Source organism: Calonectris borealis, chromosome 13 (assembly GCF_964195595.1).
Source record: "Calonectris borealis chromosome 13, bCalBor7.hap1.2, whole genome shotgun sequence".
In the NCBI taxonomy this organism is placed as follows: Eukaryota; Metazoa; Chordata; class Aves; order Procellariiformes; family Procellariidae; genus Calonectris; species Calonectris borealis.
In genome coordinates, this window is record NC_134324.1 from 23,041,997 (window position 1) to 23,060,723 (window position 18,727).

The 18,727-nt window shown below is 40.8% G+C and overlaps 1 protein-coding gene across 6 annotated transcripts in view; it reads left to right on the plus strand.

The window, feature by feature from the left end:
* C13H8orf48 (chromosome 13 C8orf48 homolog) overlaps positions 1–13,967 on the plus strand; it is a 40,323-nt gene extending 26,356 nt beyond the window's left edge. For 5 of the 6 annotated variants that reach the window (XM_075162540.1, XM_075162538.1, XM_075162537.1 and 2 more), the window contains exon 9: positions 1,074–3,584. In XM_075162540.1, the coding sequence (XP_075018641.1) occupies positions 1,074–1,132 (59 nt within the window). In that variant the 3' untranslated portion in view covers positions 1,133–3,584. Of the gene's footprint in view, positions 1–1,073; positions 3,585–11,440 lie in introns of those variants that run through there. The other variant, XM_075162536.1, reaches the window with a different exon arrangement.
* Positions 13,968–18,727: the final 4,760 nt, after the last annotated feature.

The following is an 18,727-nucleotide window of genomic DNA, read 5'->3' on the forward strand; positions in this document are numbered from 1 at the left end:
TTCCATCTTCTGAAGTTTCAGTGTCAACACATTCTCATGAGGAAACTTTCCATTAAAAAAACCCAAAACATTCTTCATTGTCCATGCTCTAATTTAATTCAAACAGTAGAGAATAAATTATGCTTACATTGTTTTGTTGTTTTTGTGTGAGTCATAAGTCTTCAGTGTATTTTGTCTGAGCATTATGAACATGCAAACTAGTATCTCAGGACTGTGCAGATTTAATTCCCATTAACATTTAATAAAATACATTAGAAAGGTTCAGGTATTTACAAAAATAATTTGAGTGATTTTTTTGGTCTGGAAATACTGATTTTTTGGAAGAAACTTTTCATGAAAGCATATTAGAATATCTGTAAGCTGAATACATTTCTAAACCTTTTAATGAAATAGTAATGTTTTACTTCGGTACTTACATAAGCATAGGCTATTGATGTAGTACATGTCCTTGCCTAGAGATGGACTTTGCTACCATGCCTCATGTTTTCATACCTTTCTGTTTTAGCAAGCTAATGTTTAAAGTAAAGTACAACTCAGCATAAGATGGGGAGGACAAAATCTGCTCCTTGTTTTGTAATATCCTTAGGACAGGCATTGTCTTTCCTTTTGTTCTTCAAGCTTGACCTCTGTGCCTCTAAAGTACTCCAACAAAGCAGAGACAAATATAGTTTGAGGGTGGAAAGTAAGAGCAGGTTGGATGCAATTTATATGAGAGGAACAAAGGAAATTACAGTAACAAAAATCAGTGTCTCAAATATTAATTCAGCTTATTGGCATCTGTCAAATACTGAATTACTGAAAAGAGATAAGAATATTGATCAACAGCTTTCTGATTTCACTGAGACTTCTCCCTTTTATAAGGGCAAAACTTGCCTCTGTTTGCTGGTGACTTGGTAATAATGACATTATCAGTGTCATATTAAAAAGAGTGGTGATGATTTGCATTGAATCCTTAAAAAAAAAAAAAGTCAAAATGTCAGGTGGGACACCAGACTTGTATGAAGTTTTAATTGACTATGGTTTGGGGTTTTTTTGTTGTTAGGATAACTCTGTTTTCTGATTCTGTATTTCAGTTAAAGGAAGGACCAAGTTCGGCGAATGTCTGAAATCTTCAGCTTCGTTGGAAGGATGAAGGCCAGAAATTATATGTGAGCTACTGCAGTTTTGTTGTTTTAATAGGAAGCTGATTGTACATACCTGACCCTTAGGCTAACTCAAACTACCTTTGACTTCCTGATGATATTGATTAAGAATGGTTGATAAGGACATACAAACCAGTAGCAAGTGAGAAAAATGTTTAATACTGTTCTCAAATGAACACAAAAACATCTTTCCAAAGTAAAGATGACTGTCCTGAAACTATAAACCTGCTCCTTGTGAATTAATATAAAAAAATCTCTTTGATTTCAGTAGTAGGAGAGTCTTTGGTTTCTATCTGTGTCTCTCATGTACTCATCCATACATACACTGCGCATTTTCAAAAGTTGAATTACTTCTAGCGTTTAGATAATCTTAAATATATATTGGCTTTTTAATATAGTTTCAGGCTTGCTTGCTTTCTTTCTGCCTTCAGCTTGCTTGTAAATTTCCCTGCTGCCTTTCAAATTGTCTCTTCCATTTTTATTGCATTACGGAAGAATGTGCCTGCTTTCTCTAAATTTGCATCTTTTTGATGTAAAAACATTTGTGTGAAATGTATCCATCATGTTGTAAACCTGATATGTAAATGATTCTTTTCTCCTCCTCCAGAGCTAGTGTAGCAAGACATCTACTAATACACTTGTGCACAAAATTGCAGATGAAAGCCAGAGTGGGAGTGAGAGCAAATGAAAGCGGGGACAAGGAGGAGGGAGGGAAAGGAGGAATGGGAGAAGGAGAGAAGGCAGGAAAGGCTTCAAAAAGCATGTAGTGAGATGTTTTAGCCTTGCTACTTATTTTTCACTGCACCTTCTGTAACCTCATATGTAAGAACAAAATATTTTAAATATGTACATAAGACCACCCTTGCCATTTTCAAAATCCATTTACATACTAGTGCACGTCTGTTTTTAGCTTTGGATGCTTAAAATACTTTTGAAAATCTTAAGGTTTCAAGCCTACAAAGTGCTGATCAGCTTTCAACTGAGAGTCAGGCTTCATACTTTCCAGTAGGTTCTGTGCACTTTGGGGGTATGGGCTTAAATAATAAACATTGGGTTGTTACAGAAGGACACTGTAGGTATGTTTGTAGTGTCACCGGGTTTGTGGGTGTTAAACACCATAGATTTATCTGAGAAGTCCTAACATCAAACGACCTCTTTATGCCCTTTTGTCTTCCGTATTGCTAATCTCAAAACAAAATAGAAAAAATGATCTATATTAGATTTTTACACATAGTCATCCTTAGAAACTTAATTTGCATAAACCCTTGCGATTACATCTAGTGATATAACTGGCAACTTAGATAAAGATTTAAGCAAGTCAATTAATCTTTTAATTAAGTGTATAAAATTTTAGCCCTAGTCTCTCAGAATGCTTTACACTATTTTTATCCTAGTGAGCAAGAAAACTCTGCTTTTAGCAGTTGTTCAGCCTGTTCTGTCTTCATTAAACTTGAGATTTTCTCCTCCCTTACGCAAGAAGAGGAAAAAACTGCAAGTTTTGGAAGCGCTTGTAATAATTCATTCCAGCATCGGTCAGATCCTTAAGCCAACAGAAAGTTCAATCTTGTTCCTATAAAAGGAACAATATTTAGTGGGATCCTGATTCTCCTTAAAGATGCAATGGGCCTGGATAACTTTGAGGGGCAGTCTGTGTATGACAAAAGCAAGTAATTTTAGAGCAGAATCCGATACCATCTTACCTCTGCATTGAGAGATGCGAGCAAAACAGCTTCCGTTGATTCAGATGGAAGTTGCAGGCTGTGCGACTGCTCAGGACATCTGCTTTTATGTTCCAGAAGAACTCGTGTGGGCAGGTGTCTGTGCTTAGCGTGGACCATAAATGTAACGTACTGTTTTCCCGGGCATTTAGTTGGTAGAGAACCCATATGGAGCTGATTCTGGTTTTTAAGGGTTTAATTTTAATTAAGTAATCCCTAAAGCGTAGAGCAATTGAAGCAACAGACCTGTTGTGGTGTAGATTTAGACTCTCTCTGAAATTGATATTTGTCCTGCTGATTTTTTTGGTGACTTCTCATGATAGTATAGCATGTTAATTTGGTATAACTGTGATTTGATAAATACCAGCAGCTTTTTAGGTGTGACTACAGTCTTCGTGTAATTGCATGTTTTGGCAAATACTATTTTTTGTCTGTACGAAGTCCAAATCCTTACGGAAGTTGCTGGTGCCTGTTACCAGGAACAAACTACACATAAGTCATGTTATAGACTGGATGCCTGACGAATTCCCTCCTTAAACCAGTGTTACTAAAATGTACCTGTGATACATATTTTAGCAGCCTTGTCTATATAGTGGTGTGAAGAAAGTTTATCATCCTGATCAATGAAATCCTTGTATAACATTTTTAGGGTAGCTTTGAAACTCTATATTAAATGCTCCCCGTAGGTATGCTGACTGAGGCTTAGGCACGCTGTAATAAAACATGTTGGAAAGAGACATAGTCTTATTCCTTTCATGTGCTCTTATTTGGGGAAGGGTTTGAATTTTTTTCCCTTTTCTTTTAAACTTGGAAAAGAGTGCTGTATCAAAGTGCTGTTCTCTAAACAGTTGAACAGATCTGTTCCTTCATGGTGTTCACTTCGAAATAGGCTTCACTGCATTTTAAAAACTAAGTTGATATTGTTTTTCTGAAAACAGTACACAATATTTCTCTTTTCAGAGGGCAGATTTTCCTGATAAGCCATTCTTTGTTTTTCCTACTAAAGGAACAATATATCATCAGCTAAAAAATGTATCCCATAAAGTGTGGATTCTTTTTTCCCTTTGAAATTGTCTTTCATGGTTAACTTTTTGCTAATTTAGTTCATATTCATTTCTTTTGCACAACATTCTATGCTGTTCTTCCCACACACCTTTCAAAATCAGGGGCAATTACATCCTGCGATTATAGAGGCAGCCTGTAAATTTTTCCATTGGTCTATATTTTAAATGTTATTCTGTGAAGACAAATCCTGGAGTGCAAACAATTCCCTAGCCTACACTGATGCTTAAACTTGCTCAGCGATTTTTTTCCATTTGCCTGTTTCTAGGATCAATTTGTCCTAATGCTCTGTGTTACATGTTTTTTGGAGTCAGAATAGGTACTTACCAGTCCAGGTACAAGTGGATGTTTAATTGTTCTCTTGAGTTATAGGATAAATGAAAACTGAAAGCTGTTTCGAGCTGAATTCAAATGAACAAAACCAAAACCTACGAACCTTCATAAAATAAGATCTTAAGACAATCAGTGGCCTTTTCATTAAATTCTCATTTTCTTTGCAGGTGAAGGAGGGTTCTGATTCTGGGCTAATTGGTTGTGAAAGGGAGATGAACAAATGAGATTTGCTTTCGTATCCCCCTCCCTTTTTTAATCTCTCCTCTCCTTTTTTCTCCTTCCCTACTGCTAGCAAGGAAAGTAATTACGGATGGGACGCTTCGCAGCCTTTCTCTTGGATCTAAAATCTGCCAAGATTGAAACTCCCGTAGGGATAACATTTTTTTTTTTAAATGTTTCAAAAAGCAAAAGATTGTTTGAACATTCAAGTATTCATCCAAGTCATTTAAAAAGAAAACTCTTCTCCTTCCAGCCAGTGTGCCTGTTCTTGATGAATAGTTACAATCCATGACTACAATATATTCAATACTCAGGGAATTTCACCTTTAAAATTGTGCAAGAAAAATAATAAGTTAAACGGTGGGAGGGAGCAGGGGGCTGAGAGGGGGAGTGATGAATGTCATTTTAGATGCAGCTACTTTGTGTCTGTACATTTCTGGAATAAGATCACATTTCTTTTCCCACAGCATGGAATGGGGACAGTCTCTGTCTAATTTGAGAGTTCTAGGTAAGCAGCAAGCACCCTTCCTTCCTCCTCACTGCCCTCCTCTCCCAGCCTTAAAGCCCGGGTAGCTTGTCGCTGGGGTGGGTAGAACTGGTGTGCAGTAAACTGGTCCCAGCACTGAGACTAAAGGAGTAGGCAAGGAGGGAGAAGGGAATAAACACTTTCTTTAAGCATTCAGTGCTTACTGGTCAGCGTTGACTTTCCTTTTAGCTCCAAATCACATTCCAGATGGGAAAGTTATGTGAAATGCATTTGAGATCAGTTAATGTGTTAGAGATCAGTGGTTTACATGGCAGGTGCCGGTGCACTGCTTTAGCCGTGGGTTGAGGGGTTCAGCCTTCATGCATAGGTAGCAAGACATGCTGACCAGGTGTATGTATGGAGGGGGAGGAAGGGGTGTGCTACTTCTGTGGGTGAACAAAGGGCACAAGTAACATGGGTAACTGTGGAGAAGCGGGTGCATGATGAATGGGAAAGGGTGAGGGGTCCCTGGGGCCCCAGTGGGCATGGAGCGGACGATGCACATTGCATGAGAAGAGAGGGTGTGTTCATAGGGGTGTTCAGCGCACCTTTGTGCTATGAGGATGTCACATATGCCTTTGTGAAGGGTGAGTGTGTGGTGGGTGTACGTGTGGAAAGCTGCTGGTACCCAGGGGAGGACAGTCACGCCTCTGACTAGAGCTGGGTAGCCCCCGTGGGGGCCACGAGTGGCCCTGGGCTGGGTCGGGGGCGCAGCGGGGTGAGCAGCGCAGCCCTGGATGCTGCTTTGCTCCGTGCCGTGCCAGTCCCGCACGCTGGTACCGCGCTGCCCGGTGCGGTGCTGTGCCATGCCAGCCTGCATGCTGGTACCGCGCTGTGCAGTGCTATGCTGTGCCAACCTTGCACGCCGGGTGCCAGCCATGCCGTGCCAGCCCTGCACACCAGGTGCTGCGACCGCCCAGTGCCGTGCCAGCCCCGCGCGCCGGGTACCGCACCGTGCCGTGCCCCCGGTTGGGAGGCTGCGGAGGGCTGGAGCAGGATGCAGCGGGAGCAGTCCTCTGAGCTGCGCCCGGCAAGGCACCCGCCTGCCCAGCTGGACAACCCGCACGTTTGCAGCAGGCGGTTTCCGATGCTTGGGCTTTTTGCTGCTGCACTCTGCGCCCCGCGCCAGGAAAATGAGCTTTGTTGGGAAATCAGCTCATTAGGTACGTTCCCTCTGAAAGGGGCACACATGCCCTTTGCATAACGGAGAAGGAAAGGAGGCTTTTGACTTTGTCCATTTAAAAAATTGCGACCGCTGCCCCCTCCCTCCTCCACTTTCTAATGAGCCTCCGGTTCCGCACAAAGGATTCATCATAGCCATGCAGTACTCACCTTCTCCGGCCACCTCTTCCTCGGCTCGCTGGGTTACTTTCAAAAGGGGAGAGTGATCAGGGGGTGGCAGGTCTGGGAGCCCGTGCTGAAGCCTGACCATGGAGGTAGCCTGAGACCTTGCTAACTGGCCAGTCTCATCCCTCCTTGGTCTTTAAAACCGAGAGGCAGATAGTGCTGAACAGGCGCGTTATTTGTGCTGCAGATGCGGGGAGGGTGGAATAGCTCCACACACCCACTACCTCAGCAGCACTTACTGATCCCAGCCAAATTTTTCAACTTTATTTAGGGGGAAGAATAGATCACATGGGGAGCTTCACCAAACTGGGAGGAGCATGTTAGTGCAGAATCAGGTCACTAACATAAAAACCCAGGAGTTAGTCACAGACACAAAGATTAATAGTGTTAGCGTAATCCAGGCATAAAAAGCAGGCTGAGACAAAGAGAAGAGATGCTTACGGGAATTAAATGCTTCTGTTTTCTTCCCTTATCTCTGTCATTAAGCAGGGTAATTTCTTGCTCCTTTTATCAGGTGAGTTTTCCTAATTGAATAAGAAATAGAGTAGAATGTAAAAGAAATGTTTTCAGCTTCCAAGTGCTTTTGAGCACATTCTTCTTGGCTGTCAATCTAGCATTTCTACAGGCTTTTTTTTTTTTTTTACATTTCTGAAATGCTGTCTGTCTCTGTCCTGCGGTGTTGTATCGATTTGGTCCCAGAGAAATAGATGCTACAGACCCATTCCAAAACACACACATGCCCACATAAAATAGTCTAGGTTGAATAATTGTCTCTAACTCCAGTCTTTAATTTGCATCTCTTGCTCAGACAAAGGCAAGAAGGCTGCTGGCTGATCCCTTATTGTCCTGCTGGCTGAGAAATCACTGTGGAATTAAGTTTCTACAGCGCCTTTTTCTGATCTCTGTCTTTCATTCATTAATAGATGGCAAAGCTCCCAACAGGAGCATAGGTAATACAAAAGCTGTCACCGAGTGCTGAAGAGCTGATTGCTGCCAGGACCGCAGCATGATTCTTATGACTTTTAATATCTTTGTTTATTTAATCAACTGCACATTCCAAAAAACCTGTGATGGATTTAGGTTATTTAGAGGCCAAAACTCATGCGGATGCCTAAATGTGGGTACCTAAATACATACATATCTTGTGAAGAAGTGGGCCTGACTTTTATAGGCGCTAAGCAACTGTTCTTCTGCATTTCCATCTGCTTTTAAGTCACATCCCACCCTCTGCCACCTTCCTCATGTCCACGCTTTTAAAAAGAAATTAGCTTTGAAAAGTAGGCTATCTTGTTCCTTTGCTTACAGAAGCATCATGCCCCAAAGAAGCCCCATCCTAGAACATGATACCAGATGAAGGGGAAGCTGGTAACCAGGTGGATTGCCACAACAGAGCCAAGGGGCCTGATGTGTCCAGTTAGCATAAAACTACAGGAGAGCTTGTCTGCTGCGCACCCAAAAATGACTCGAACAGTCATCGAACAAGTTGCACCTGCCTACAGAGTGACTATCCTTCCTTCAGTTTGCAGAAAAATTAACCAGCTTTGGCAGTTAAAGGCTGAAACAGTCAAAATGTTGATTCTTGGTAACTTCTTAATGAAGTGCCTCTGGATTAGAGATGATGTCAATCAGGATAGCACATCAAGAAAAGCAACCTCCACATTAGTGTAGATCAAAATATGCAACTCTGAATCCTTTGGTGTGCAATGCAGTTCTCTGCTGTGTTAGCTGTGGAGTATAACTTTACGCTCCTTGCTTTCATTTCCCCAGCCTGGGGTGCAAAGGGGTAACCTGTGCTTATTCCAGGCTCCCTGCTTCCTGCGGGTCTCTTAAAGGAATCGGGGGAGTGCAGCTGCTTACACTGGAGGGGAGAAGAATCGCAATCGCAGTTGGTTCTTTTATAGGGCAAATCAATGGAGTGGAGAAAAAGCACTTTACATCTTTACTACAATAGAGACATGCTGAAAACACAGCTAGAACCTGTCCCTGTGCTTTAAACTTGAAAATGGTGTATTTCTGAGCTAGCCTTGAAGAAAACGTGGGGTTTACTACCTGGAGACTGACCTTTATGTATAACTTCCATTTCAAGTGTGCAGAGGCCTGATTTTCAACAGAGATGCCATCCATTCCTCTGTATGTATAGTTTGAGATATTTTCTTTGGTTTTATTTTTTAATAATTTCTCTGTATTGCCAGTTAGCAATGGAAGATAAGATAACAAGCCTAACAAAGGCTTTTACAGGTCTGGTTAGCCCTTAATTATATTTTCACCTGCAAGTTCTTTTTTTCTTACTGACTGAAGTTTTCTGTCCTATGCATTTCATAAAACTTCCTTTTATATTTCTTTTTATACACAGCTTCTTACTGAAGGATCTTATGTCAACTGAAAAAGCTATATATAATGTGTGTATACATGCATATTTATATATATGCATACATATACATATGCAAAGACCTGGGAATACAAATTTCTACCAGTTTGTATTAGTGCAAGGGTAGTTTTTCCTCCATTTTTATTTACATTTAACTCTCCCCAACGTTTTGCCTGTGAACTCATAAGTAAGCCAATACGGAATGTCTGAAAATGTTCTAATACATTTTTATGCTACATTGAATCTTTTTTCCAAATAGTTGTTCTTAATCCAGTATGACTAATAGACTAAAATTTCTTATGCTCTCAAATTTGCCACTTCCTGAATCTTCTCTATTTCAAGGCTCGTAACTGGCCAGAACTATATCAGTCAGTTTGAAGATTATGGCAGTGTCAGAGGACTGTTGACCAACTAGAGGAACAGTATTTGTATGGTATAGCCCCATCTCCTTCAGGAAAAGTTATACGTCCCACAAAATCAGTGGTTCAGTAAATACTTGGTATCATGGTTAAGCCCACGGATCCAAATCAGCAGTGGCATGCAAATGCCCAGCTCCCATTGATTTTAGTAGGACTTAGACCAAAGTATCTTTGTGCTTATGATCTCTTGACAATGAATGCTATTCGAAGTTCATGGGAGCCATTAGAAAGACCACAGTGTGTTCTGACAGTAATTGAAGGGCTAGAAGAAAAATGAACATTTGTAACTCCTTGAGAAGTTCTTCAAGCTTTGAAAAATGGCCCAAAGCTTCTCTCCCAGTCTGCAGTGAAATGTTCCTTATTCATCATTGCAAAAATCTCTGATGTCCCAGTCAGGTTGTTGACATTTCCATTGCTGCTTCTATTTTACATGTTATAATTAGTAATTTTTCACGCTTCCAGATTGTCCTTTCTCTTAGAAATTTAAACTACAAACAGTGACAAATTAAAGCACATCAGATACCACTGTAATGTAGGTACGTGATGCAAGGAGATTACTCCCAAGGTAATGTTTTCACCTCTTATACCTTCAATGCCTGTATTGTTGTCAAGGTGCTATTCTCATTACGTAGAGATTGAAACAAGTCCATTACATGTAATGGGTCACCATTTTACCTTGGCACGGTGAGAAAGGAATATGGCTTTCCTTATTTAGAACCAAGCAGGCATGCATCAAAAAAAGAATTATTAAAGCAAAGTTTCTCATCAACGCCAGGCCATCAAATTCCTCTTCATTTGATAAAGTTATAAATATTGATTGTAGGGGAAGAGCAAAATTTATAGCCAAATATAATGAAATGAAATCACATTATGCAAAAAGTTTCAGTGCTTGTGTGTTGTTCTTCTCTGCAATCCTAACCAGAAGGTGTGATTTTTTTTAGGAGAGATAAAATTTACCTAATCAAAAAATCAGTTAACAGTCTATTCATGGACATGTACATAATGTAAAAATGGCTTACCCTAGTACTGCTGCTACATCTATCAGTATCACCAATTTTAATTGAATGCAGTCTGATCATAAAACATGTAATGAGTTTTGAGATTTCAGAAGCATTGTTGATGGGAATTATCAGGCTGTTCCACTGGCATTGTACATGAGTATCTATGAAATGGCTTCTGAAGAAGACTGACAGTCCCTGAATTCTTTATTCCAGAAAGAAGGCAGGCAAGAGGGGCTATGGTAGGAGTATATAAAATAAATAAAACTGAGGAACCAAGTCAGAAATTCCTAACTAATCTCTGCCATTTTTTGAGAGTAAGGAGAAATTCAGTGAAATTGAAAGGCATTACAAATAATATTAATGGAAGGAAATGTTCTGTACTTAGCACATTATTCTCCTGTAGAATTCTTTGCTGCGAGTGTGCACTGAGGGTGAAGGCCTTGAAAGATTTCACTAAGGGTGTCAATGTTCATGTGGGAATGAGAGCATCCATAATTATAGGCAGTATTTTTATTGTGGCTTCCGGTTATAAGACACACGCTACTTAGCACAAGAAAAGAGGAAATTCCCTTTTGGGTAAATTTCTTGTATTAATTTTTCTCTGTAAATGTAAAAGCATTTTTTAAAAGCATCGGGGACTGCCCAGTGTCAGAATACTGCGCTACATAGGCAACGTGTTTTATTTTGTATAGCAGCTTTTGTTTTCTTATGATGAAACAGTTCTGGTTTCATGTCTACTAGGTGAGGAATAAATTCTGGTTCAGCAACAGCAATATAAATCCAGACTTTTTCACTGAGGTCAACTCCTTCTGTGTATATCCACATAAATTTCTAGTCCTAGCACTAGTGGCTAGAGAGCCAATGTGTTTCTTTTACCAAATCAAAAATCTCCTCTAAACAGCTTGAATCAAATAATGAACATTCTGGAAACATGAAATATAGTAAGAGCATTCTAATGCATGTAGGATAGGTACATCTTGTTTTACACTGCTGTATTGCAAAGGTCAGAACTGTTAAAGAAGCTGACATGTTCTTTGAAATGACCCTGAGTAATCCCAGAATAGATCTCTGCCAGCACCAACCTTGTCATTTCTTGGATTTTCTTTTGTTGCCTCTCTCGCCTCATGTAGAGTGCTAGTTAAATTTAAACACCAATCGTGTCTCTGGGTAATATCTCCCATTCATGAAATAGATGTGTAATCTTGTAAGTGTAATGGAAATACACCAGCTTTTGGAGCATAAGAAGGCCCTGTTCAACAGTTGGCAGACCTAAGGTTAACAGTCTCTCTCATTTTCTTTCAATAGGAAAGCTGCAGCAGCTGCCCCCCTTCCTGCGGAGATCGCCTGGAAGCCCAGCTGGGAGGCGTGGTAGCCGGGCTGTTCTGCAGAGAGCTGCGTTCTGGGATGGGACTACCAGAAAAGGGAGTAAACTAGTCGCTACGAGCTCTCCTTTTCCATCTTTTTATCTTGCTTCTACCATCGCATCAATATATTAGGACATAGAACAGGGTTAACATTTTGGCTTATTTTAGGCAGGAGAAGCTTGTTAAATCACGGCCAGCCTTCAGTCTAAGGTGCTGTGGGCTGATGGGCACACAGTGCTTTAGTGGTTGTGCTGATTGCACTAGCCTGAGAGGAGTCCAGATTTAAGAAGGTGCAAAGAGGCTGAAAACACTGCAATTCTGTTAGGTTTCTGGGGAGCAGCTGTGTGTTTGCTTTCTAGTCACTTGCATCACGTATTTTGAAGCCTGAACTAGCTGTTCCTGATAGACGCTTCTGCCCACAGTAATCTGTGAGCCACCTTCCCAGCCCATTCTCTCTTCTTATACTTCAGGGACAGTCTGCAACCAGAAACCCTGTGTTTTCTGCTTTCCTGTGCATCCGCCTCTGCTCTCTCTTCCCATGCCAAAAGACCTGTATTCCTCCTCTTCTCCCTTAATTCTCATTCCCACTAAGTCAATGTCCCTTATTCTTCTGTGCCGTACCCTGGGCTGCTTTGTGTCCTGCACTGTACCCTGGTGCTTTCCTGATTTCTGCCAGAGGCGATACGGTTCTGGACATGGATGCCTGGAGGCAGACGTACAAACAGAAAAGCATCATCCATTTGAGTGCAAGACCTCATATCACTTGACTAATTATCATCAGTTAACTCTTCTGTTCCTGAGGTTTCCTCAAGTTTTTTGCTTAAGCTCTGTTTTTCAGTTGCAGTTGTTTGGCGACAATTTTCCAAACGTGTAACGCTGTGTCAGGTGTGTATGTTTGGGGGTTTTTTAGACTTTCCTTCTAAGGTATTAGTGCTTCTAGTCCTAAAGTGTGGAACTAAAAGCTGATGGAGTGGTGGAATTTGTCACCATTAGTAGTTTTTTTTCTCTCTTTATTATAACTTGGCCAAATTTGGGTAAATTTTAAGTGCAGTACAACCTATGAGTTGCTCAGAAAACTTATTAGCCTGTGAGGATAAACATGCTAGTTTTCTACAAATCATGGCAGAGGGAGTCTCCTTCAGAGGGTTGTTGAAGGGAGAACACAAATTTAGGAACTGAGGAATCTTACCTCTCGGCAATATCAGGAAGCTCAGGAAACTAGGTTTTCTAGAGCAATGTGGACAGCCTACCCTTAAGCCCAAGCACCTGCAGATTTCATCTCCACGGATCATGCAGTGGCCAGGATCAGAGGAGGTCTTTTAGGACTTGTAACTCTGGATTTTGGCAGGCTGAGTTGTACTTGGAGGTGAGGTGAGGGTAGCCCAGGGCTGACTCAGCAAGGAGACTGGGAGTGGGAGGGAAGAAACACTGCATTCGGTTAAGGACTTTGTAAAGGGTGATTAGGTTGGGGAGCCAGTACATACAGGGAAAGTGGAAAAGATGTGCTTTATCAGAGGAGCACGTCATCTAGGGAATGTGCTTCTCCAAGATGGGGGAGGAACTGGCTGGGGAGGATCTGGGAGGGAAGCAGCTGGGTCCAGGAGCGGATCTGGGAGTGACTTCAGACTAGAACAGGAATGTGGACACTGGTAGTGTCTGGTGAGGAAAATGGGAAAATAGGAAGAAGAGTCAGATGTGAAGACAGGACTGGAGCAGAGACAGTTTGGCAGTGATGGAAAGGAAGGGCACCTGAAGGAAATAGGCAGCAGGCCCCTCCACAGCTGGACCTGAGTTTTCAGCATTTAAAGGCACCATATAATGCTAAGCACTCTATAAAAAGCATGCTCTCATTTTCTAAATTGGATATCCCAAATTAATGAATACTTCTACAACATAGAAACTTTCTAATAATTTTTTCACCAGTCAGTCCGGATAAAATGGAAGTGTTGGGACAATAAGTTCATAAAAAATATATTAGTAATGTGAACCTTAGAAAAGCCATTAATAAATTAATCATATGCACTCAGAGTAGAGTCTGAGTTTGGTGAAGTGGGTTAAACTAAGCAGAGATGAAATGATCTTGTTCTGTAATAAAGCATTCAATCAGGGAGTTGTTCAACTGTTTCTGAGTAACCCCCTGTGGAGGCAAGCCATCAGAAATGGGCTGCACACTAAACAAGAAGAAAACAAATATTGAATAGCTGCTCATTAATTGAGAATCATCCACCCTCTACACTGAATGAGGCAAGGGTCCTGCAGAAAAAATAATACATGATCGTGTAATTGAAGGCGGTAGCATACTGCATAACACAAGAGATTCAAATTAAGATTGCATAGGCGATGTTAATTCTGGGATTTCTTAACTTTTGAATATTTGACTTAGCATTTTCGATAATGTTCTTTTAACTTGGAATATTGTGTGCAATATATATAAATGTTGTTTTTAAATAAAACTGGTTTGTCTCCAAGTCATGTCATTTTCACACTGCCTGCTGTCACCGTTTCTGAAGGAGAAGCAGCTGGTGTGCTAAAAGAAGTTATGGACTTTGAAATCCTGCAAGGTTAGGAACTGAGTGGTTGGAGGCAGATATTTACGCAAATGTCATCTTTTTTGGCCTGCTAGATTCCTCCTACTGTTTTCCCCACTGTATTTTATGGAGCAAAGTGTAAACATTTGCTTTGAGGTGTTTTGTGCTGTAGTCTGCGAGTGATCCTAACAGTAACTTGATGGGGTTCCATGGTTGTGGTTTCTCAGTGGCTTCTCTATCCGGTATTCTCACTTCATAAATAGAAAGTTGGGGTTCTTCATAATTGCCAGCTGCAAGCTCAGCGTGGGATCTGAGAGTCAAACTGAGCTCTGCTGGCTCAAACATTACCAGCAGGAGAGATGCTGTGATCAGAATTTGGTTAACTGCTCTGTTCATCGTGTTTGGGCCAGAAGAGAATCCAGCTCCCACTCTGATAGCTGCGTAGTCTCTGCCATGCTAAATAAAGACAAAATATCAGAAATGGGTGGTAATCATTAAAGTGAGCAGGTGCGTGTTTGACTACAGGGAACAGGTCTAGTAAATAGGAACTTGTAATCTTACAGTAGTTCTGTTTCGTTTATTCATAGTGACATAAAGTGTAAATGAAAACTGATTAGTTTCTCTTAATCTCATAATCTTGACACAAAAGAAAGGACAATATGTTTAACTCTCTGAGAAAGACCAGCAGATGTAATACTGTAGTAAGGTATAAAAATCAATGACTAGCAGTTTAGGTTTTTTAATGAATCTCCCATTTAGTAATGGGTGATCAGTGTGTGCAGTGGTCAAAGAGCTGATCCAGGGTTGCTCCTGGCAGTGGAATACAAGTTGATCAGGAGTGGGAAGAGCCAGGAGGAATGTTTTGCCCAGTACACAGCATTGTCCATCCAGCTCAGTTTGTTGGGTTGAAGGTTTATCTTCCTCTAGTATGGGTTTCATCATCTATGATAACATATCCTGGAAACATAACCGGCTTTAGACCGGTCAAGATTATGGTGATATCGCTGAGACAATCTCTGTTAGAGTGGGATGAGAACTGAGTGATCGTTATACAACTTGGTCGGTTATGTGTAACAAATACTGCATACGTATACTTTTTAAGGTGTTTTGAGCAATGTGGGATGTTTCCTGTGCTTTTGCTGAAGTGAATCTCTTGCCTTTGGAACGGGGATTCTGGAAGTCGATACTTGATTGCTGCAGAAGACTCGGTATTCAATTCATACCCTGGGTCAGGAATTGCAGCTGGAGGGAAGAGAAAATATGGCCAGAGAGATGAGTTTTGGAAACTCACAAATTCCATGTGCTACCTTGTTATGATATATGTGCATATATATATCAAAAAGAAAGTGACTTTCTTAGGAAGAGATGTTATCCTGTGACTTTCTTAGGAAGAGATGTTATCCTGTGCTGTCTCATTCAGTAGGTATTTAAAAGAAACTATCATGCCTATTTGTAAGTTACCAAGAAGGGCTCCGAATGGGAGCTGCATGCTTCAGGTTCCACCAGTAGCATTCCACCACAGTAGTTCCTAACAATTTTCCCTGTTTTGCCTTATTTCTAGGCACAAGTGGAATTAATGTTGAATTTGACCACTCTAGAAGAGGTATTGGCTTAGGTCTCCAGATGGGACTTTAGAAACAGATTGAAAGTACACGATGAGATCATACTGCTGTTTTATCAGGTTCTGTTAGCAGTGCTGTATTTGTACTCAAGGTCATTTAAGCCACAATATAATCTTACACCATATTTCTGTGGATGGTTTTCTAAGACAAGGGGTGCATTTTCATCCCCCACTCGGGTGAGTCATCAGGTGTATTGCAAATGAGCTGACACGGATTTTGTTCTCTTAGTCAAAAAACTCCTGGCTGTAAGAGGTTGCTGTAAGGAGACTGTTACTGTTTCTTTGCTCTATCCAGCCTCTTTTTTTCATGAAACATGATTTTCTTTAAGCCTTTCAGAAATTGGATTTGAATTGGCCAATGGCTTCAGAAGTTATTATCAGTGGGACAGTCCTAGATGGACATATGCAGGCAACCACCTAAGGAAACAGGACTACAAATACAAAATATTTGGACTAAGCCTGGGTATTCGTAAGAGAGTGATGGGAGGACGTCCGAGTCCTGCATTCCAGTTTGATCTCCCCTCTGCAGCTACATGCTTTTTCTGCTGTGTGATAAATGAACACAGCTAAAGTAGAATTTCTGGCCAGTTGCCTTCAGGTCTGCTGCATGGTGTGTAGTGTGTTGCAGCAGTACATTTCCAGTTTTCCTTCCACAGCAGTACCTATCACCCTGGGAAACATAGCAAGTGTGACGAGTTTTTGATCAATTTCTGGTTTGTTTTTTTTGTTTGTTTTGGTTTTTTTTTTCCCCAACAGTTGGTCTAAAACTTCTGTGTTGCTGTTTAGATATGGAGCTTTAATGGATTTTTATTCCCAAGGGCTAGTTGTATGTATCTTGTATCTGCATAAGCCTTTGAGTTTATGTGTTTGCATGTGTCTCACTCTGTGTATTCACAATTCTGTTTCCTCATCCTTGGGAAAAAAAAAGTAACTTCACACCTGTGCTAGTGGTGTTAACTTGTGAAAAGTTTTGTTGGCTCATTTGTGCATCTATCACTTGTTACATTTCACAGACCCTAGTATTTCTCCCCTTTCAGTTTTATTCTGAAAAGCTTTGTTCCTGCTGATCCACACACCAGATGCTACTGTATTTTCTGGATGCCTGAACTCTCCACTCAAAACCTGTCAATGTCTTTTGTATAGCTATTCCGTGTAGCTAACTTGAAAGTGGTATTTGTGTACCACGTCACTCCATGGTATGATTTCTTTATTCTTTTAATTTTGCCAGTAGAAACTCTTACGCAGTTGCATTTGGGCTGGAACAATAGTGGTTTTACTGGTGTAGCTGAAGTCAGGTCTGCACAGTAGATTTCTGATAACTGTGTCATTCAAGAACAGGAAAAGATGTGCGATGCCAAAGCCCACATGTCAGCAAATCTCGTCTTTTTGTGGTGTGTGTTTTCCTCAAGCAGATAGTTTTATTATATTTGTAGAAAGTACAGCTTTACTGGTGTAGTCTCCTTTGCCAGCAAGGGAGACTATAATCCTATCTCAGCAAAGTGGTGCTAGGACAGGGCTGACCTTATGAGGATTCCCTAGCGTATGCATTTTTAAACCTGAAAAATGAATCTATACTTGAGAATTTTGATGACTTTAGTATCGGCAAGCTGCACAGTTCTACTAAAGGTAGAGTTAGTACCAGCAAAAGGAGCCTTTGGACAGTTGGGAAATTGGGTTAAGATTACCACAAAAGGACACAATTGTTTGGTATAAGTGTCACCTCCCTGAAAAGGTGTGGGGTGTAACTAATAGATAGCTGTTAATATTTAGTATATTACATTATTATTAATTATTACTTCTACTGATAATAATAATTCAAAAATATATTAATATACTAAGGTATAGCTAAGACTGGGGTAAAGCCTTTCCAAAGACTTTATCTGTTAAATGCCAGGAGAACATACCTAAAATAGACAAGTCTGGATACCTACTTTTTCAGAATATTTTTGAAATAATAAGTGACACTGAGAAATTTTAAATAAAACTGCAGCGCATTGGGATGCAGATCCAGTACTTTGCAAGGAAAGCTCCAGCAAACAAAAGTTAATGGTTTAAAAAAATCCTGTCAAAATGCCACTTCTCAGAAGGCTGTTTTTCCAACCTTCTGTTGTAGTGGTTTTAAGTTTTATTAGAAGCTAAGGCAGGCTTCATCATGACAGAGCCGCTTAAGCTGGTATTTCACATGCACGGTTCATGTCTCAGCATCTGCTGAGCACCCAAAATAAATAGTCTAGAAGTACACCTCTTTGAACCTAGATCGGCAGGCTTTCTGACCACGTTGGGTTCTCTTCATATTTCTCAGCGGTAAGAGGTACAAGCCTTGAAGTGGTTTAAAGTACTGCTTCCTACTGCCCCCCTCAAAATTAAATCACTTGACACAGTAATTGGCATGTCCTTGTTGCCTGGAGCCTTAATACTTTTAATGATGTCCAAACAAATTAACTATTAAACAAGTTATGAAGCAGCTTGGTGGGAACTGACTTGTGGAAGCAGAGGATCAAAGCACAAAGCTGTAAAATGACTCCTGAAGTGCTAATAGCTTCTAATAACTTTTAAAGGGAGAGAATTAAACTGTGGAAAGAGCAGCCCTGTCATATTCTTTATTATTTAAGGAGAAGCATGGTTGGGATGTATAGCTGTTTGTGTTTTGACTGGAGGAAACTAGCAAGAAAGCCTCGAACTAGCTTGGGTGGTTTAAGGAAGTTCCAGTCTGAAAACGACGGAGGAGAACCAGATAGGATGGATCTGTCTTCTGGGCATGAGTTGTGTCTGCATAGCTCGCTAAAAGACAGCAAAATGTGTTACTGCTTTCTTCCATTCCCACTTGCCCTCAAGGCCCAGCACCAGGGGAGTGAGCTGGAATCCAGCCTTTCCAGAAGAGCAGCTGAACCTGGGCAAAGCCATCCCCAACAACGTGCTTGCCTGGCTGTGAGTGAGGACTCAGTTTGACCTGAAGGACCTGAATCCTTAATAATATGTGCAAAATGAGAATCCAGCTGGTCCCCTTCTGGCATACACGTTTAGAAAGGACCATCCTTTTGATTCTCAATGCTGAAGGCACAAGAGACACAAAACCTTC